Source organism: Orcinus orca, chromosome 3 (assembly GCF_937001465.1).
Source record: "Orcinus orca chromosome 3, mOrcOrc1.1, whole genome shotgun sequence".
Classification (NCBI taxonomy): Eukaryota; Metazoa; Chordata; class Mammalia; order Artiodactyla; family Delphinidae; genus Orcinus; species Orcinus orca.
The window spans coordinates 132,850,499-132,872,562 of record NC_064561.1 but is presented as its reverse complement, the minus strand read 5'-3'; the positions used below and the strand labels follow the sequence as shown (position 1 = coordinate 132,872,562).

At 35.6% G+C, this 22,064-nt stretch overlaps 1 protein-coding gene across 8 annotated transcripts in view; it reads left to right on the top strand.

The window, feature by feature from the left end:
• The first annotated feature begins 1,934 nt into the window (after nt 1-1,934).
• SREK1 (splicing regulatory glutamic acid and lysine rich protein 1) overlaps nt 1,935-22,064 on the top strand; it is a 55,691-nt gene continuing 35,561 nt past the window's right edge. For 2 of the 8 annotated variants that reach the window (XR_007476418.1, XR_004483738.2), the window contains exons 1-3: nt 1,935-2,251; nt 9,832-9,965; nt 15,691-15,806. Coding sequence is in view for 6 of the 8 variants with exons in the window: in XM_033429922.2 (XP_033285813.1) it covers nt 2,094-2,251; nt 9,832-9,965; nt 15,691-15,806 (408 nt within the window). In the remaining 2 variants the exon portion in view is untranslated. Of the gene's footprint in view, nt 2,252-9,831; nt 9,966-12,523; nt 15,405-15,690; nt 15,807-22,064 lie in introns of all 8 variants that reach the window. The other 6 variants (XM_033429925.2, XM_033429924.2, XM_049707922.1 and 3 more) reach the window with 6 other exon arrangements.

Below are 22,064 nucleotides of genomic sequence, written 5' to 3'. Positions count from 1 at the left end.
CTAGAGCCTGTGCTCTGCAACAAGGAAAGCCACCACAATGAGAAGCCCTTGCACTGCAAGGAAGAGCAGCCCCCGCTCGCTGCAACTAGAGAAAGCCCGTGTGCAGCGACAAAGACTCAACACAATAAATAAATATATCAAAAAAGAAATTAAATCTGTGAACTTTAAGATTTAAAAAACCCATGTAAAAATAATTATAAACCTGTTATGTACTTATATAAATGATGCATTTTTTCAGCCTGCTCCCAATGGCTATGGGGGGTAAATGATGTATTTTTATGATAAAGTGATATTTCCCAAAAAAGAATCTTGAGAAGAGTGGTATTGCGTTACATTTTTCAAAGCTCTTTGATGTCTGGCTTAATAGAGGACAGCTGGATTTCCCTATCTGTTTGTGCATTCAATCTGTTGTGATATGTTTTTGTTGAAACATATGAAGAAAATCTGGTCTCACATAGATAAGGAGCTGGAAAAGGGGAAACTATTTTCATAGTCTTTCTAGATAATTCTAGATATTCTTGTTTGATACTACACCAAACTGGACATGTGATAGTTTCTAAGAGTGCAATTTCAATGTGGACTGAATCTGAAACCATATCAATTAACTTTTTGTATTCTGCTAGATTAAAATCCATGGGTCCATCCACTTTGATGACTCTTTGATTCTGTAATAGCATGCATTGATTATTTTGATAACAGTGGTTCATTGAGTTGTAGAGATTTTCAAATGGTCACTTATTTCAATATATAATGTGAAAAAATACATTTGTCAATATCACTGGTGTTTTTAGCAGAAAAGTCTAAATACTGGAAAGCTGTCAAGCTCAAGGTGGTGGATACAAATTTTAAAAATTTTGGATCTTTGTGTGAAAACTCGAACAATCACACAAGTGCTTTTTCTGGAGATGTTCCTCCTACTTGGGCATGCAGCAGAAGTACTTACCATTTCTTCACACATTAAAAAGAGGTGTATGCTAGGGTGAAGATTTAATAAAATTAATAATTTTTACTCCTTTGTCAAGGACATTCTTAAGTTGAACTAGATTATTTTAAAAATCATAATTTTTGTATGCTATGAGTGCCAGAAGGTGAAGAATACAAAATACCAGTAGTGCAGTTTGACACCACTTCCTTGATTCCTGCTAAGGTGCCAGCAGTCACTCACTATTGCTTTTACACCATCAGTGCAATTGTCAACAAAGTGAAAAAGATCAACAGAGTCTTAGTATTATGGAAACGGTTTTGACCTTGCATAATCACTCAAAAGGCTTCGAGGACCCTCCAGGTTCTGTGAATGGCATTTTGGGAACATCTGCCCTAGTTTCCCATACTACTGTTACTTGTCTCTCATTAGGTTGCAAGGTCTATGTGGACCTTCTGTAACTGTCTTTTATGTGCTCTTGTCTAACAGTGTCTGGTACATAACACTCAAATATTAATACCTGCGTAGTGAGCGAATAAATGTTATAAACGACAACCGCATAGCCTTCATCTTAACTGCTTCCTTCCTTAATTCCTTCAAAATTTACAGGTTTTGTAAAATTTCCCAAGCTTTTTCACAATTAGGACGCCGGCCAATTTTTTAAAATAGTCGGGGCGAGGGAGCTGCCTGTATATAATAATGACACGTTATAGTTCGGTCAAGTATTGATCTGCGATGCTCGAGTCATTCCTTCTTCACAGCTCCGCACCAGCAGGCCAGGCCTCTTGGTTCCCCAGTCCTATCTAGTATAAAGACTGGAAAGAGCTGGGTCTCCCATGTTTACAGGAGCACAAGAAACTGATCGAGTGGAGGCCGGGAAAAAACTCGATCAAAACCTTGCCAGGGAGAAGTGCAGCAGGAGAAACAGCCTCAGGTACCCGGGAGCCCCAGGCCGAAGCCCCGCGAGATCCGCCGGGTTGCCGGGGAGACGCTTCCGGCTGGCGCGCGCAGCCCTGGGAGCAGGGGAGTTGTGAAATGGACGGCTAGACCTGCCCGCTGCCGTGAATTCGCTAGCGGGGGCGCGCTCGCGGCCGCGCGTTCTCCGCTTTCCCGGCTTCGTCGCTGACGCGTCGTAGACGTTGGGGAGGCAGGCAGCTGCAGCGGGGTCGGGATGAACAGCGCCGGCTTCGGGTTGGGCTTAGGCTTCGGCCTCACCCCTACGGCGGTGATTCAGGTGACGAATCTGTCGTCGGCGGTGACCAGCGAGCAGATGCGGACGCTTTTTTCCTTCCTAGGAGAAATCGAGGAGCTGCGGCTCTACCCCCCGGAGTAAGTGCTCAAGCTCGGCTGGGGGAGGGGCGCGGGTGCCAGAGAGACCTCGGGAACCAAGGCACGGGGGAGAGCGCGGACGGGGGCGCGCGGTGTCAGTCACGTGACCGCCGGGTTTACCTTGGTGCCCATGTTTGATTAGGGCACCGCGGCCCGGGCCCCACGCTCCTGCTTTCCTTGTTAGTCGTATTTAGTGGGTTAACCTCTGCACAGAACCCTTACAGAGGAGTTAGAGAGGTTGCCTTTTTCGTGCTTCCCGGGCTATGGTCGCCGCCGGGTCCTCGAATTCAGTGCCCTTCCTCCCCTTCTTTTTTTTTCCCGAACTTAAGATGGCCGCAGGTGGGCCCGCGGTAGTCCTCATGGCAAGCTTCTGATAGCGTTTTTGCAATGGCAAATCGCGGAGACTGCGCCTGATAAACTGTCCAGTTCTTAGTGCCTCAGTGTCGGACCGTTGTTGCTGACGGGGAAGTGTGCAGCTGATGACAGATGGAATTAGGCCTAAATTTGTCCCTAGGCCTGTGTTCACAAATTTAGCATCTTCTTGGTTCATTTAACCGAGCCCATCCATGTTGTTAAAGATCATGTCTGTTCACCCTTTTGGCAACGGATTAAAATTTCCTCCTAGAAGGTCACACCGTCCTAAACCTTTCAGAAAAAGTAATAGTCCGTACAGGATTACTCCTGCTGTATACTTTTAAAAGTCCAGATGTGGACTGGCATTCACAGTTCTCAGACACTTCCCAAGTAGTGTATTTTGAAGTAATATTTCCCTTGTACAGTACTATCTACTCACAGAATTTGTAAGGGGTTTGAAGGTTGTTTACTTTCTTACAGGCATAAACTTTTTAAAGCTAGAGCTTAGAATATGAAAATTCTCAGTATTTTGTTCATTTTGTCAAAGTCCTTTGAAGGAAGGGATAGTAGTTCCCCAGGATTTTTCTCCTTTTTAAAAAAATTTCTATTTGACTTTTTGGTTTGTTTCATAGTGATGCATGTAGACCTATTTTTTTCGGTTTTCTCTCTAAGTATATTGCATTGTTACTGCATAGATATTGATAAAAATTGGTGTTTGGATTTTTAAATTTTACTTAAGTTTTTCTTCTCATTTTTGTTTTGAAATATTTCATGTATACAGAAAAGCTAAAGAATAACTCCCATGTTCCCTTCATCTGCATTTATAGTTTGCCACAGTTGATTTCTGTCTTTGTGTCTCCCCCTCCCTCTCCCCACCTACACACACAGACACCCCTACAACCCTCCCCTCTCCCATGCTTTTAAAAGTAGTTGCAGACACCACTATTCATTCCTCAACACTTAAATGTGAATCTCTTAAGAAGTATATTCTCCTGCATTACCACAATGCTATTAACACATCCAAGAAGTTTAACATTGATTAAAATATAACATCTGAATTTCTTCAGTTATACTGATAACGCCTTTTTTCCATTTTCTTTTTCTGATCTAGAATATAATCAGATCACTCAGTGCATTTGGTTATCTCTAATCTAGGACAGCCACCCCTCCACCCTCCCAGTCGCCTTTTATTTTTTTCCCCAGTCACCTTTTTAAAAGTTTTTCATGACATTAATATTTTGTCTTGTAGTTTGTGTTGTAGAATGACTTATCTGGGTTTATATAAATTGGTTCTACATGAATAGATTCGGTAATACAGTTTTGTCAAAGATGCTTCATAAGGGCATGCACAGGTATCTTTACTGTAGCCATCTCATGTATAGCTTTGAGTATCTTATAACTTTGAAAGTGCTTTCAGCTATCTCTTCATTTAAGTGCTCAGAACATTTCTTAATAATTGAGAACTGTTTGGAGGAGTGCTGTATTCTGAAAGAATTGGAATCAAATAGTAAAATACTTTGTACATGATTGTAAACTAACCTTGCTTTCAAGGTTGTGATAATAAGGTGTCTCATGGGCAGAAGAAATATATCACAGAATATTCTTCATTGCCAACGTAACACCACTTACATAGTTGAAAAGTGCACTTGGGTGGCAATATGCTGCCAGTTATCATCTGACATTTAGTAATGGGCTGTTTTTTGAAATCAAGTATTAGTTGCTTGGAGTTTAGAAGTCAGAGAATAAAAAAGCTCGTCACTTAAACAGTGCATTAATATAGAATTATTGTGTCACAAACTGTAATACATTTTGCAAAATTGTAACATAAGTATAACACATATAGGCCAGGCAAAATCCTTGACCAGTTTTTCTTAAAGGCAGTCAGTGCTTATTCCTGTTTTTCACAAGTATTTACATGCTTTTCTAATGGCATGTTTTCTGCTTGCTCTGTAATGAAGTTGTCATAACCTGGTCCTTCTGTTAAAGATGTGTTTGCAGATTTGGGCCGAAATGCATAAAAATGCAATAGTAGTAGTTGTATTGAAGACAGATGATTCTATCTTGCAGTGTTGTGGAAACAGTATTTTATGATTAATCTTTGGAAGCTGAGTAGAAATTCATTTGTTTTAAATTTGGAATGATATTTCTTTAATAGAATGTGAGAATAGTTTCTCATTAACATTTTAAGAATTTGGTTGCTAATATGAAAATTCAGATTTTTAAATTTAATTTTTTTTTGGCATGAGGCCATGATTCAGTTTCTTTTTAAACATTAAGAATTGGTGTAAACATTCACTGTAAATATTAAAAATTCTTATTAGTGCTACCAGATGATAAATATCCAGAATTTCTGTTTTAACTTTTTACTCAGTAAGGGAATCTCATACATCATGAAAACCTTTTTACAATGGTAAGAAATCTTTGTTGTTTTTTCAGTAAGCTTTTCATGGAGGTATAAGGAGCAGAAAAGTGCAGGGATAAGTGTATACAGCTTGTTGAATTTTCACAAAGTGAACACATCCAGCACCCGGATAGGATTCTCTGTGCCCTAGGAGTTCTCATCTCCCCCCTCAAGTGCATAATACCCCTAGGGTAATCCTGGCCTGATTTCTAACATCAACACTTGTGGGGTTTTTTTGTTTTTTGTTTTTTTGCTTGCTGGTTTTCTTCACTTCTCTGGTCTTTAAAAGTACTAATAAGGTAAAAGCTGTCAACTAGGTAAAATTAATATAACCAATATAGTCATATCAGGAGAAATAGAGAAAAAGGTACACTGCCAGTGATCCTACCACTCTATCAAAACCTCTCCAGTCCTTTTTACATGCATTTATTTTAATATAGTGTAATCAAAGGATTTATACACCGTTACTGTAAACTTTTTTCACTCAGCCTGTGGTAAGCATTTTTCATATTGTTGTGTTTTATTTATTGTAATATTTAAAGGCTGATGTCTCAAGTGTGTATGTGTGTTTGAAATTCTGTCATTGAATTTTAGCTAGAAATATTTGAAAAATGTGTATTTTTGATTGTCCACAGTGATTGGAGGGCCTCTGGCATTTAGTGGTAAGTGTCAATAATTCATAAGGAAGTCTTACAGAAAGGAGAATTGTGGCATCCAGACAATCACTGGAGCCCTACTGAGAAACCCTGTTATACATTGTGTCAGTTAATATTTCCATACATAAAGCTATATACTTTGTCCATGTTTTGCATTGTATCTTTTTTGATAGATCCTCAAGGGATGTATATTAATATAATAAAGTGTTGGACATAGTATTACCACATTGATTTTTTAAAAGATTGTACAGTGCCATCACCATGTTTAGTGAAAAATAAGGTAACCAGTTAGGGTCTAAGAAATTTAACTGGTGCTCAAAAAGTTGGTTCTGTGATTTCTCCATTAAACTCCCAGTGAGAAATTCTGATTTGTTTGAAAAGTGATTGTAGAAGGTTTTATATTTAAAGAAATAAAACAAAACTTGAAAACTTGATTCAACAAATGGGGTAAAGTAAAATGTGCTGTGTTTGAGTACTGTTACTTTCTTTAGAGGCATACATTTAGACCAAATGGAATATGTAACCCCTTTTAAAAATTAAAAGTGTAGGTCAGAGTTAAATTTGAAAATGATAATCCTATTTAATTTTTTAAAAAGTAAATGTTATTTAATAGCCTAGATATACTAGAGAGGAAGCTCTAAATATAAGATTTGGTAATATACTGATTTATAAATCTGTAAATACACATTTGTTTGCTGAGATATCTATATTTAGGCTTGCCACTGTATTATTTTAGCCTATAATATTCAAAATAAAAGTGTTACTGCCTCTCCTGAAAAGCTCATATGTTTACATTTTTTATAAAGTAAATACTGTGTTGCTTTTACTCTCTATTTTAAGGAAGGTAATTGGAGATGAAGATGAAAAAAATTGCTTATAGCACTAGGATCCATGCTCTTACTATAATGCTGTTCAGAACAGATCAGCATCTTTTAACCAGTTTTTGGGCTTCTCAACTCTAAGTAGTGTGTGGTTTACCAACCAGGCTCACATTTCTTATTCCTGTGGATGTTTTAAATTTGAAATGATATGGTTTTCAAGTAGGGATATTTGGAAATGTTTGTAGTTTTCAACAGTGATGATTTAGGTTTCCATCCTTTCACAAAAGGATCTGTCAATTTAGGAAATACAGTTCCAGTGGTGGCTTGTCAGGTTCTTCAAGTGCTAAAAGAGAGTATTCTTGTTGAAATTGCTAGGGCTTTAGTTGTAATCATAGATTTTTTTTGGTTGCAAAGGACAGAAACAGTGTTACCTAATCTAGCTCAAGAAGAGACATTATTAAAAGAAAGAGATTTCCCTGAGTAGAAGAATAAAGACTAGGCCTCGTGGGAGCTGGGACTGGGAACCAGAAGGGTATCAACATCCAAGGCGACTATCTGCCTCTTCCTGTCAGGCTTTATTGTCAGCTCAGTTTGTTTCTGTGTATGTGCTCAATTTCTTTTCAGACGTATTCTGTACTCATGTGGCATCTGGCCCAAGCCCTTACTCTAAGTGACTTTCAAGTTCATTTGGTCAGGCCACCCAAATTACAGGTTTCGCGTTAGCCAGTGAAATAAGCCCTTGTGTCATGTAGCTGATCAGTTGTGTCTGAAAGCTTGAAAGATCTGTTGAGGGTTTCACATAAGGAAACTGTGCTGAAAGTATATAGGATGTATTGGTAGCACATATAGGAGGGGGTACCTAGTCACTTTGATATTTTAAAATGGCTTTCCAGAAGACTTCGAAACTTGAGCCTTGAAGAAAAGTGGAATTACTGTTCAAAAAGGCAGTAAGAGAGCACATCATAGCCAAATGAAACAACATGTTCAAAGATGGCCCAGATGGTTCAGGATGTGTTCTGGGAACCACAAGTATTTTTATGCCTGGATTTTTTAAATGATGAAGCAAGAAAAGAAGGGTGTCTGAGGAAATTTAAGCAGTTGCATGACATGAAGAGATTTAGGGTTTAGAAAGATTACTCTAACAGCTTTTGTGGAAGATTTTTAATAAGGAGGAGTTGAGATTGGATGCAGTGTGATTAGTTAGGAGCCATTGTAGTAATCCAGGTGAGAAATGATAAGGGCCTGAATGAAGGCATTGATACTGAGAGTGTTGAAAGAAATTAATGTGACAACTATTTGGGAGGCAGTCTTCAGAGGATTTAAAGACCAATAGGATGAAAAAGAAGGAAGGGTCACGGATGGAAACAACCCACAAATCTCAGTAGTTTGATAAAAACAAATTATTTCTTATACTAAACTGGTGGGGTTGGGGACTCTACTTGTTGTAGTCACTCATTCTGGGATGAAGCTGATATATCAGCCACCCATCTCTTTGATGTTGCTGGTCACTGTGGCAGAGAAAAAGAACCGAGCAGTGGCCCTTAAGGCTACTGAATAGGAACACATGTCAATTATGTTCACATTTAATTGGCCAAAGCAAATTGCACGGCCACACCTAACTTCAAGGAAAAAAGAAATAGAATTTTATTACGTAGCCAGAAGGAGATTTGGAAATATTTGGTGAACAGTACTAATGATGGTCACATTAACGACTTCCGGATTTCTGACTTAGATAATGTGGTAGTATCTTTAACTGAGATATGAAATTAGGACAAAGGGCAGGATTGGTGCAGAAGGAGGGTAATGAATTTAAGAATAAGTTCAAGGGTGGGTCCTGTGACTGACAGATCACCGTGCAGTGTGCCAGCAGGCACTTGGGTCTGGGAATCTAGAGCTCTGGAGAGGCCTAAATTGGTGACTTGGTAATGTATAGGTGAGTTAAGTCTGGATGCAGATGTGTTTACCTCATGGCAAGTACAAGAGCTTGACTTACATATTGAGTAGGGGGAGGTTGTTGGAGAGGACTGGCTTGAAGCCTGAATCAGATGGCCTTAGGTAGGAAAGAATTGAGTTGGGTTGGGTGAGAAAGAGGTAGAGTTTTACTTTTATTTTTGCTAGCCTGATTAGTTATGCTAATAATGTATATAGTTTAAAGTTCTAAATGCAAATATATTTTATTATCTTAGTGTTTGGTTAATATCATAAGTATATTTAGCCGTTAGCAAGCTGGATTTGTTGCTGTATGTAATTTTTTAATTAAAAAAATGAATATTTATGGAATTACAAATTAAGTAGTACATTAAAGTGGCTTTAAAATTCTTGATTAATTGAATAACTAAGGTTGCATGAGATTTGGAATTAGATGATTAGACATTAAATCTCATCTTTGCCATTTACTAGGTCTAGGATTATGGTGAACTTCCTTGACCTGTTTTGTAAACTAAAGTAAATTATTGTTGCTGCACAGTGCATATTTAGTACTTTTCAAGTGATCTTTTTTTAGTGTGAAAAACTTAATATTTTAAAGGATTGTACATTTATGTTAAACATTAGCTGTATATTTAGTGTCTTTTTTTATTTGCTAAAGACAATTACAGACTTTAATTGAACATAATTATGGGCAGGTTGACAAAATGATCCTTTATGAGGATAGTGTATTTTGGAATCTAACATGATGGATTCATATTGTGGAAAAATTGCTTTCATCTGTGCTGTGTCTGGCTTCTTTTTCCTATAGTCCTGCCTAGATTAAATCTAGTAGGATTTATAAGAGTCTTTGCTCTTTTGCATATGAAATATGTAAAATTTTGTTTGTAGAAGTTTTTGTCTGGAAAATCACAATGCTGCCTAGCCTGAAGTAGGCCAGTATATGCAAAAGACCTTAATTTTAATTCCAGGTTATCTGATTGTTTCTAAGACTGTTGTGAAGTTTTTAGTGATTTAAATGCCAGGAATCACATTAGGGAGGGTTGGAAGTAGTTAGAAAATTTGAAGTCTTGAGGATTGGGGCTTTTTTATGAAACGAGATTTTGCCTATTGATGATGATGCACTGATTGGACATCCTTGGGTTAAGTTAGCTGTTTTCACATTTCACTCAGATTAAGAAGGCATTAATTTAAATTTCAGGTTTTTAACAAATAAGGCTATAGGCCTGCCTAGATGTGCCTTCAGTCATTGCAGCAAATCACCATTAAAAGACTAAGTTCTGCTATTTCATGTCTTACTGATCCTTAGCAACAAAAATTCCTGTCTTGATTGTAAGATTATGTAAAGATATAAGTAAGAAATTTTAAATGAAAACCAACCAAATGTTAATTAGTTCAATTGTTTTTCTTTTTATCTTGCAGCAACGCACCTCTTGCTTTTTCTTCCAAAGTATGTTATGTTAAGTTTCGTGATCCATCAAGTGTTGGCGTGGCCCAGCATCTAACTAACACGGTTTTTATTGACAGAGCTCTGATAGTTGTTCCTTGTGCAGAAGGTTAGTATCTCACATGTTTTTTTCAGTTATTTTAATCTCTGTCCTGTCTGTTACTACCATTGGCTTTCCTAGAAATTGGCAAGTAGATATGGTGTGTGTGTGTGTGTAAGAATGAAATTTGGAGGTGGAAAGGATTTCACGTAATAATAAAATATATTAAAATGGTTAATTTATTACTTATGTATATTTGAGATTTTATAGCTAAACATTTAAAAATTTATAAATTACTTGGCTTCTTTGGTTTGCTTTGACTTTCTGTATTCAGTTTGCAAGTTGTAAAGAAAGCTTTTTGAAATTAAAATATTAAGTTGGTAGAGGACATTATTTAAAATGTGTAAATAAGTAAGCATTTGCCCCTGTGTATACCTATTAAAGATATTGCATAAATAAAAACAGTGTACACATTTCACACAAATGGGGGTTAGGTAGTAATTATGTTTAAGAACAATATTCATAATTTAAGCTTTAAAGTATCTTCTTAAGGTAATTTACCTTAATTGTTACTGAGACCATTATTTTACATTCAGTGTAATTTGCTGTGCAACTAGAATTTACTTTTAATTTTGCTGGCTTTTTTTTGCGGGGGAGGGAGGGGTGGCGGTGGTGGTGATTAATTGAAGAAAAATCATGGAAAGCAATTTTCCAAAGCCTCCATCGAGGAAATAGTTGTTGAAGGTGGAAACAAGGCCAAAGGCCTTATAGTAATTCGTTAAATTTTATGACATAACCTGCTTTAAGAGCTAATTATTATTAATGCCTATTTTTTTAGTAACTTCTATTTGCAGAGCCATTCACATTCATTATACTAGGCTGTGCTGAATTTGACAGTTCTGGTGTGTAATTAACTTTTATTCAGAGCACTGACTATGACATGTGTACATGGATTTTAGAATTGGGTTATTATAATTTAAATGTCTTTAAAATATATTTTCACTGGTGGCTGGTGGTAACTGTTTTACAACATAAAAATTTTACCTGAAACAATTTAAGGAGCTTTCATATGTCATGTTTTAAAACTTTTTTTAGAAACCAGGCTCACATTAAAATACTGTATAATAAACAGTTTGCTGCATTTTCAAGGTTTTATGCATATTTCAGAATGCCTGTTCTGGGATGTCAGAAACATTAGTCAGATACAGTGAGTATGACTCTGATATTTTTGATGTCCCAGAATAGGACATTCTGGATTTTTTCAGATAAATTTGAAAGTATTTTTCCCATGTCTAGGGGTTAGAGAGGGGTAGGGAGAATAAAATAAATAATAGCGAATATAGTAGAATAAATAAAAAATGAATTAAAGTTAATTATTTGCTAAATCTATCTTTATCTACTAATCTTTAAGGGGACAATGACCCCAAAATTGGAGAACAAGGTGAGAAAAGAGCTGGTAATGATTTAGTTCTGTATACCAAGTTCATACCAATTTCATACCAAGTAAACTACATGGGAAAAAATAAATCAGGTAGAAGTTTTACTAAATGGGAGTGTTAATTGTATCAAAAAATTATGCCACCAGCAGCACAGTATCTTCTGTGATTTTAGCTTATTATTGAACTGGAAGGAAAAATTTTGTTAGTGTTGCTCTGTTGGAACCTTGCTATATTCCCATAAAATTTTTCATATATTGAGAAGTGACCATGGTTTGTCATAAATGTTCAAGATTATGGGCATGTAGAGGTTCCTTTTTGTTTGTTTGTTTTACTTGATAGAAATAAATAAATGCACATTTATTATAATGGCTTTTGAATATTTTTAGTATTAACAAACAGACAAAATTTTCTATTTTTGAACGTGAAAATTCAAGCATATTTTTATTCCAGTTTAAAGTATTTTAGAACACTAACCTATAAAATAATTTGTATTGGAAAAACATTCAGATACACATTTTTCATTAAATACAACAAAAATGAATTTATAGAACCTGAAAAATGTCACAGTGAGCTGTTAAAAGATCTGATTATGCACTGCAAGCAAAGTAATAATGTATTGTTGTGTTAAAAAAGATAGCAAAGTGAGTTTGAAATAAATCAAAGGAAAGAGTTCCAGTGGAGAAAGTTCTGTAAGAGGAGATGTGCTGTAAGCAGTCTTCTGTTTACTTCACTGATTGTATTCTTTCCTTGATGTTATAGAAACAGCATTATGAAAGAAGTGAGAAAACCATAGAAAAAAATTGTAAGAAGTTTTTTTCAGTTTCTTTCAATTTGCTGTTTTTTTTTAATGCAGACAGTAGTACTGTGAGATCCTAAGCCGTTTAAGTAATGTTTGATGTGTAATAGTTTCGTACATATTAAGCATTAGCTATTGTTAATAAAACATGCCACTTCAAAATAAAATATACTTTCATTATACTCGTCCAAATATGACCTCTTTTTGTTGTTACGTGCATCTCAGATTTCTTTTTATAAATGTTAACACTTAGAAAAAGATAAGGTCAAACATAATAAGGGTGTCAGCCTAATCATCAGTCATAAGTTTATGTCCACATTTTCTGGTAGATGGATTTTGACTATTAATTTGGTTTTGTATGTTTTCTCTATGTGATATTTGTGCATTATTAGATGACTAGACTGGCCAAGGCAGACCTGTTACACTTGCCTGAGTTAGGCATTGTTTGCCATGCCACTAAACCTGCCGTCAAGTGAAACCTTCATTGGGGAAATGAGATCGGAGTCTGAACCGCAGAAGATGGACGCCCTGTCTCTGTTTTTTATTGTTTTACTTTAATTTCATTTCTTTTTCTTTATTTTGTCCCTTTTTTTTTGTTTTTGTTTTTGTTTTTGTTTTGTTAAATCTCTTTCACTTTAACTTGTGAGCTGGTTTTCCAGTTCTTTGTAAATGGTATTCCATTAAGGGTTCATAACATTGCATTGCAAATTATATTGGGAGATGATTAGTAGAGCTCATCCTTAACATAAAAGAAATTTTCACAGTAAATTAGGATATGGTTTCGTGAAGCTCAATGCTAGTCTTAATTGGTGTTTATAAACTGATCAGGTACATTTTGTTCCCAAAACACTAAAACACTGATGAGATTCTTAGGAACACGTTTTGATCTCAGTGTAACATTTTTGCAGTTTTCTCCCAAGTCTGCATCTCTCATAAAGACCAACTGATAGCTTCTAATTTTCGTCCTCCTCCCTTAGAATTTTAGGCATACAAAATCATCAAGGAAAATAAGTAAATTTCTTATAACATTCTGGGGGTAGAGGACAAGAGGAGACTTCACTTTTATGATATTTATTATAGAAAATAGCATTTCTTTGATTTGAAAACACTTTTAATTGCCTACGTGGGGAATGGATATTTGAGAAACTGTTGAATACTTACACTTGTGTGTGTATTTTTTTGCTTGAATTTTTTTGTTGAAAAATGTTCAGAGATTACTAGTTTCTAAATGGATTCTGAGATTAGGATGAGTGAGAGACATTGTTTTTTCTCTCAGTTGTCTTTGATGAGTACAGTTTGGGAAAAATGCTAAATGCTTATTTGTTTTATACTTTTATACACTCTGATAGTATTTGGAGGGTATATTTGGTAGAATTTTATCCTGAAAATTAAGCAATGGAACTTTTTTCTTAAAGTATCTTTAATGGTAATTAGAAAAGTAAAAAATATTGTGCTTTTAGTTAGACTTAATACTTATAATAGTTTATTATACTGTGAGAGACAGTGAGAGGCAGACAACCTCCTGATACTATTTTTAAGCCAACACTGAATGACTTTATTATGTTAAGTAATCAACTTTTGGCCTGTATTGAATACCCGTTTTGTTTGTGTGGTCTTTCATGTGGATAGTTTTGCTTATTTAATGGACAGGTAATATTAAATTGGGGACATTACTAGATTGGAACTCTTTATTTGTTTTTTAGGTGCATAAATTAGGGTAGTGAAGCATAGGGTTTGTACCTTAGGACCTCAGTTGACTTATCAAGATGTGTACAGGTTTTACAAATATTAAAAAAGTAATACTTATTTTTAACAGATAAAGCAGGTCTGATAGTGATGTAAATAGTATATGTGAGTATACAGATAAATGTCTTAATGCTAATAACTAATAAATACAAAATAAATTACTGTTATTTGATGTCTTCAGTAAGGCCTTCCTGCCTTTTAATCTTAATGCATGTTAAAATCAGTGCTTATGCAGAATTTACTGAAATAATAAAATGACTTTGTTTTTGAAATTAGTAAATTAAGGTAATATAGCCTTAGATGTTGCAAAGCTTAGAAATAAGTAGGCATTTGCTAAAGCTAATAAAATGTGATTTCTGTATTTCTATAAATAAGGTGTAACCACTACTTAAAGCAAGTTTTAAAATTCGTCTTGAATTCCATCCATGTTTAGAAATATATTCAGATAATTTTTTTAGAGATTTATCCCTGCACATGTGGTTGTGTTAAGTCGAATTTTTACCACTGAAACCCCACATGGTGCTTTTTTGAAAATTTACTCCATATGCTATTTTCAATTTGGCGTGACTTTGTACTTTAAATTACTTTTGAAGAATTCATAATGGAAACGTGTAGCCAAATACCACATAATTATGAGTAGTTCTGAAATTGCTATATGTAGTCAACTTTTTAGAAATTTTCTTTTTGGGAAGGTTGAGAGAAAGGACCAGAAAAAATGTGTGAAAGTCCCAGCCCTTATCAAAATTAATTGATTAGAATTCAGTAATTAAATGTGGCAAATTGATAGACTTAGTTCAGAGTAAATTTCCTTTTTTTTAGTCGTAGGGATTTCTTTTTCTTAGTGTCTAGGGTTATTTTAATGCTATTGTTGTTGTTATTATTAGGCACTTAGGACGCTTATAAGCAAGACATTTAGGCATTAACCACCCCTCTTCAGATAAGTATACATAAATTGGTTCTAAAAGTCAGTAATATAAGAAGTTTCCTGAGACTAGGGAACTTTTTTTTGTTAGTCATTTTCAAAAATGTTAGCAGTTTCCCAAGGCATATTCTTTGGAACTGGATTCTTTTAGTCATCTCTGTCATTGTTGGTGAGATGCTTTATTAACTGAATGGGTGTAGGCTTCCTTTCCAATTGAAGCTGATTACATGTGGTAGGCTTTTGGTTTTTTCTGTCTACTTGAAATTAAATGGGATCTTTTGGAAGGTTATCAAAATTGTTTGCATCACAAGTAGGTAGTTTCAATTAACAGGATAGGGACACTCAGGAACAGATTTCAATTCGCACATATTTGTTTTTTTCTTTTTCTTTTTTTTGACTAATTTGGTTATTTGCCATTTCTGGGGATTAAACTTTAAAAAATGTTCTTCTTTTCTGTATCTGATGTTCTGTGTGCTATTAGTGATGCAGCCAACACGAACGGTTGTCATGTGTAACACAACTTTCGATCACCGCGAAAACACCGTCCTGGGAAAGCGTCCATGCTTGATATCGTTTGGTTCATGAACATTAAGTTTCCAGTACAGGTGACCCATAGCTCAAAGTGTTAAATAATTGTCTACATTATTCAATTTTTAAAATAATATTCCATTAATGAGATTGTTAGTCTTTGAAGTTTTGCTCACTTTTATTTTTCCTAGTAGAGCAGGGTAAAAGGAAAGACTTAAGTTCTTATTTATTTCTTTATACGGATCTGATAGATAGATTCATTTATTATTATTATTTTTTAAGTGCAAGGGTAATTGTAAAATCATAGTATAAAGTTTGTGTGGTGTTTCTGCTTTCTTTAATGTTTGGAACTTGCCTCTGCAGGTAAAATCCCAGAGGAAGCCAAAGCTCTCTCTCTATTGGCTCCTGCTCCAACCATGACAAGTCTGATGCCTGGTGCAGGCTTGCTTCCCATACCGACTCCAAATCCCTTAACTACAGTAAGTATGATACACCCTCTTCTAAAGGGAGTGATCATTTAACTGTGTAATTGGTTGAATAAAGAGCTTAGAAAGTTTCTTTTTTTTTTTTTTTAAGACCTTAGAAAGCTATTTCTATTTTAAGTATTTGTGTTTTTAAATGGAGAGAATTCGAAATATCTGCGTAATTTTTTCCCCATGTAACTGACTTGAACTGCCTTTTGGAATTGCTTATGAAGTAATTGGGGATTCATTTAAATTTGAGAATTGAAATATAGTATTCATTAGAAAATCAGTTATTGAAATTCAGCATTTTAGATAGCATAGGGAATTGGAGAATCTAGGTAACTATATTTCCCAGTTCAGGAGGACTAAATCCATTTGAAAAATTTGAAATGATTTACACCATTGGTAATGGGAAAAATATCTCAGAGAAGCATTTGTCTGATACTGAGAAAATGTAACATGGTAAAAACATGGCAAAAATATTTTTCATTAGCAGAATTAAATAGTAATTTAATGCCTCATTTGTGATTTCCAAGTGGTGTCAAAAAAAGATTTGCTGTTACTGGGTTCTTGGTTTATATAAAAGATTCTGGTCATTTATTTTAAATAAGAGTCATTTTTCTTCAAAAATAAATCCAAGACAAATACAGAACTCACATTAATTGAAAGCTGTGTTTTACTTTTTGGTACTGGGTTCTTAGGGAGTGAACCAGTAAACTTTATGATTATAGTTTATCCAAGTTATAAAAGTGCTTTTTGAAACTTGGAAGTACAAAATTTTAGGATTTTCACATGGCACTATTCTGCTGGAGACCTGTATTGTGATCCATGGGAGGAAAATGCCTTTTATTTTTTATTTTATTTTAATATCTTTATTGGAGTATAATTGCTTTACAATGTGTTAGTTTCTGCCATATAACAAAGTTGTGTTAGTTTCTGCTGAATCAGCTATACGTATACATATATCCCCATATCCCCTCCCGCGTCTCCCTCCCACCTTCCCTATCCTACCCCTCTAGGTGGTCACAAAGCACCGAGCTGATCTCCCTGTGCTATGCGTCTGCTTCCCACTAGCTGTCTGTTTTACATTTGGTAGTGTATATATGTCAGTGCCACTCTCTCACTTCGTCCTAGCTTACCCTTCCCCCTCCCCGTGTCCTCTATTATCTACGTATGCTTTATTCTGTCCTGCCCCTAGGTTCTGCAGAACCTTTTTTTTTTTTTTTTTAGATTCCCTATATATGTGTAAGCATATGGTATTTGTTTTTTGGTTTCTGATTTACTTCACTCTGTATGACAGACTCTAGGTCCATCCACCTCACTACAAATAACTCAATTTTGTTGCTTTTTTTTTTTTTTTTTGCGGTACGGGCCTCTCACTGTTGAGGCCTCTCCCATTGCGGAGCACAGGCTCCGGATGCGCAGGCTCAGCGGCCATGGCTCACAGGCCTAGCCGCTCCGCGGCATGTGGGATCTTCCCAGACCGGGGCACGAACCCATGTCCCCTGCGTTGGCAGGTGGACTCTCAACCACTGCGCCACCAGGGAAGCCCTCAATTTTCTTTCTTTTTATGGCTGAGTAATATTCCATTGTATATATGTATATACATACATATATGTATATACATACATACATATATATGTATATATGTGCTGCATCTTCTTTATCCATTCATCTGTTGATGGACACTTAGGTTACTTCCATGTCCTGGCTATTGTAAATAGTGCTGCAGTGAACATTGTGGTACATGACTCTTTTTGAATTATGGTTTTCTCAGGGTATATGCCCAGTAGTAGGATTGCTGGGTCGTATGGTAGTTCTGTTTTTAGTTTTTTAAGGAACCTCCATACTGTTCTCCATAGTGGCTGTATCAATTTACATTCCCACCAACAGTGCAAAAGGGTTCCCTTTTCTCCACACCCTCTCCAGCATTTATTGTTTGTAGATTTTTTGACGATGGCCATTCTAACTGGTGTGGGGTGATACCTCATTGTAGTTTCGATTTGCATTTCTCTAATGATTAGTGGTGTAGAGCATCCTTTCATGTGTTTGTTGGCAATCTGTATATCTTCTTTGGAGAAATGTCTATTTAGGTCTTCTGCCCATTTTTGGATTGGGTTGTTTGTTTTTTTGATATTGAGCTGCATGAGCTGCTTGTATATTTTGGAGATTAATCCTTTGTCAGTGGCTTCGTTTGCAAATATTTTCTCCCATTTTGAGGGTTGTCTTGTTGTCTTGTTTTGGTTTCCTTTGCTGTGCAAAAACTTTTTAAGTTTCATTAGGTCCCGTTTGTTTATTTTTGTTTTTATTTCCATTTCTCTAGGAGGTGGGTCAAAAGTGATCTTGCTGTGATTTATGTCATAGAATGTTCTGCCTATGTTTTCCTCTAAGAGTTTTATAGTGACTGGCCTTACATTTAGGTGTTTAATCCATTTTGAGTTTATTTTTGTGTATGGTGTTAGGGAGTGTTCTAATTTCATACTTTTACATGTAGCTGTCCAGTGAAAGATAAGGTGACCATATGTGTGTGGGTTTAGCTCTGCGCTTTCTGTCCTGTTCCGTTGATCTATATTTCTGTTTTTGTGCCAGTAGTATACTATCTTGATTACTGTAGCTTTGTAGTATAGCCTGAAGTCAGGGAGCTCGATTCCTCCAGCTCTGTTTTTCTTTCTCAAGATTGCTTTGGCTTTTCGGGGTCTTTTGTGTTTCCATACAAATTGTGAAATTTTTTGTTCTAGTTCTGTGAAAAATGCCATTGGTAGTTTGATAGGGATTGCATTGAATCTATAGATTGCTTTGGGTAGTATAGTCATTTTCACAATGTTGATTCTTCCAATCCAAGAACATGGTATATCTCTCCATCTGTTTGTATCATCTTTAATTTCTTTCATCAGTGTCTTATAGTTTTCTGCATACAGGTATTTTGTCTCCTTAGGTAGGTTTATTCCTAGGTATTTTATTCTTTTTGTTGCAGTGGTAAATGGGAGTGATTCCTTAATTTCTCTTTCAGATTTTTCATCATTGGTGTATAGAAATGCAAGAGATTTCTGTGCATTAATTTTGTACCCTGCTACTTTACCAAATTCATTGATTAGCTCTAGTAGTTTTCTGGTAGCATCTTTAGGATTCTCTATATAGTATCATGTCATCTGCAAACAGTGACAGTTTTACTTCTTTTCCAATTTAGATTCCTTTTATTTCGTTTTCTTCTCTGATTGCCATGGCTATAACTTCCAAAATTATGTTGAATAATAGTGGTTAGAGTGGGCAACTGTGTCTTGTTCCTGATCTTAGTGGAAATGGTTTCAGTTTTTCACCATTGAGAGTGATGTTGGCTGTGGGTTTGTTATATATGGCCTTTATTATATTGAGGTAAGTTCCCCCTATGCCTACTTTCTGGAGAGTTTTTATCCTAAATGGGTGTTGAATTATGTTGAAAGCTTTTTCTGCACCTGTTGAGATGATCATATGGTTTTTATCCTGCAATTTGTTTATATGGTTTATCACATTGATTGATTTGCATATATTGAAGAATCCTTGCATTCCTCGGATAAACCCCACTTGATCGTGGTGTATGATCCTTTTAATGTGCTGTTGGATTCTGTTTGCTAGTATTTTGTTGAGGATTTTTTCAACTATGTTCATCAGTGATATTGGCCTGTATTTCTCTTTTTTTGTGACATTTTAGTCTGGTTTTGGTATCAGGGTCATGGTGGCCTCGTAGAATGAGTTTGGGAGCGTTCTTCCCTCTCCTATTTTTGGAAGAGTTTGAGAAGGATAGGTGTTGGCGTGTCTCTAAATATTTGATAGAATTCACCTGTGAAGCCATCTGGTCCTGGGCTTTTGTTTGTTGGAAGATTTTTAATCACAGTTTCAATTTCAGTGCTTGTGATTGGTCTGTTCATATTTTCTATTTTTTCCTGGTTCAGTCTCGGAAGGTTGTGTTTTTCTAAGAATATGTCCATTTCTTCCAGGTTGTCCATTTTATTAGCATATAGCTGCTTGTAGTAATCTCTCATGATCCTTTGTATTTCTGCAGTGTCAGTTGTTATTTCTCCTTTTTCATTTCTAATTCTGTTGATTTGAGTCTTCTCCCTTTTTTTCTTGATGAGTCTTGCTAATGGTTTATCAATTTTGTTTATCTTCTCAAAGAAACAGCTTTTAGTTTTATTGATATTTGCTATTGTTTCCTTCATTTCTTTTTCATTTATTTCTGATCTGATCTTTATGCTTTCTTTCCTTCTGCTAACTTTGAGTTTTTTTCTGTTCTTCTTTCTCTAATTGCTTAGGTGTAAGGTTAAGTTGTTTATTTGAGATTGTTCTTGTTTCTTGAGGTAGGCTTGTATTGCTATAAACTTCCCTCTTAGAACTGCTTTTGCTACATCCCATAGGTTTTGGGCTGTCGTGTTTTCATTGTCATTTGTTTCTAGGTTTTTAAAAATTTCCTCTTCAATTTCTTCAGTGATCTCTTGGTTATTTAGTAGTGTATTGTTTAGGCTCCATGTGTTTGCAGTTTTTACAGTTTATTTTTCCTGTAATTGATATCTAGTTTCATAGCGTTGTGGTCGGAAAAGATGCTTGATACGATTTCAATTTCCTTAAATTTACCAAGGCTTGATTTGTGACCCAAGATATGGTCTATCCTGGAGAATGTTCCATGAGCACTTGAGAAGAATGTGTATTCTGTTATTTTTGGATGGAATGTCCTATAAATATCAATTAAGTCCATCTTGTTTAATGTGTCGTTTAAAGCTTGTGTTTCCTTATTTATTTTCATTTTGGATGATCTGTCCATTGGTGAAAGTGGGGTGTTGAAGTCCCCTACTATGATTGTGTTACTGTCGATTTCCCCTTTTATGGCTGTTAGCATTTGCCTTATGTTTTGAGGTGCTCCTATGTTGGATGCATAAATATTTACAATAGTTATATCATCATTTTGGATTCATCCCTTGATCATTATGTAGTGTCCTTCTTTGTCTCTTCTAATAGTCTTTATTTTAAAGTCTATTTTGTCTGATATGAGAATTGCTACTCCAGCTTTCTTTTGATTTCCATTTGCATGGAATATGTTTTTCTATCCCCTCACTTTCAGTCTGTATGTGTCCCTAGGTCTGAAGTGGGTCTCTTGTAGATAGCATATATATGGGTCTTGTTTTTGTACCCATTCAGCCAGTCTGTGTCTTTTGGTTGTAGTATTTAAGCCATTTTACATTCAAGGTAATTATCAATATGTATGTTCCTGATACCATTCTCTTAATTGTTTTGGGTTTTTTATTTTAGGGCTTTTCCTTCTCTTGTGCTTCCTGCCTAGAGAAGTTCCTTTAGCATTTGTTGTAAAGCTGGTTTGGTGGTGCTGAATTCTCTTAGCTTTTGCTTGTCTGTAAGGTTTTTAATTTCTCTGTTGAATCTGAATGAGATCCTTGCTTGGTAGAGTAATCTTGGTTGTAGGTTTTTCCCTTTCATCACTTTAAATATGTCCTGCCACTCCCTTCTGGCTACCAGAGTTTTGCCAAAAGATCAGCTGTTAACCTTATGGGGATTCCTTTGTATGTGAATTGTTGATTTTCCCCTGCTACTTTTAATATTTTTTCCTTGTATTTAATTTTTGATAGTTTGATTAATATGTGTCTTGACGTGTTTCTCCTTGGGTTTTCCTGTATGGGACTCTGTGCTTCCTGGACTTGATTGACTCTTTCCTTTCCCATATTAGGGAAGTTTTTGACTATTATCTCTTCAAATATTTTCTCAGTCCCTTTCTTTTTCTCTTCTTCTTCTGGGACCCCTATAATTCGAATGTTGGTGTGTTTAATGTTGTCCCAGAGGTCTCTGAGATTGTCCTCAATTCTTTTCATTCTTTTTTCTTTATTCTACTGTGCGGTAGTTATTTCCACTAATTTATCCTCCAGGCCACTTATCTGTTCTTCTGCCTCAATTACTCTGCTGTTATTTCCTTCTAGAGAATTTTTAATTTCACTTATTGTGTTGTTCATCATTGTTTGTTTGTTCTAGGTTCTTTTTAAATGTTCTTGTATTTTCTCCATTCTATTTCCAAGATTTTGGATCATCTTTACTATCATTATTCTGAGTTCTTTTTCAGGTAGACTGCCTGTTTCCTTTTCATTTGTTAGGTCTGGTGGGTTTTTACCTTGCTCCTTCATCTGCTGTGTATTTCTCTGTCTTCTCATTTTGTTTAACTTACTGTGTTTGGGTCTCCTTTTTGCAGGCTGCAGGTTTGTAGTTCCTGTTGTTTTTGGTGTCTGCCCCCAGTGGGTA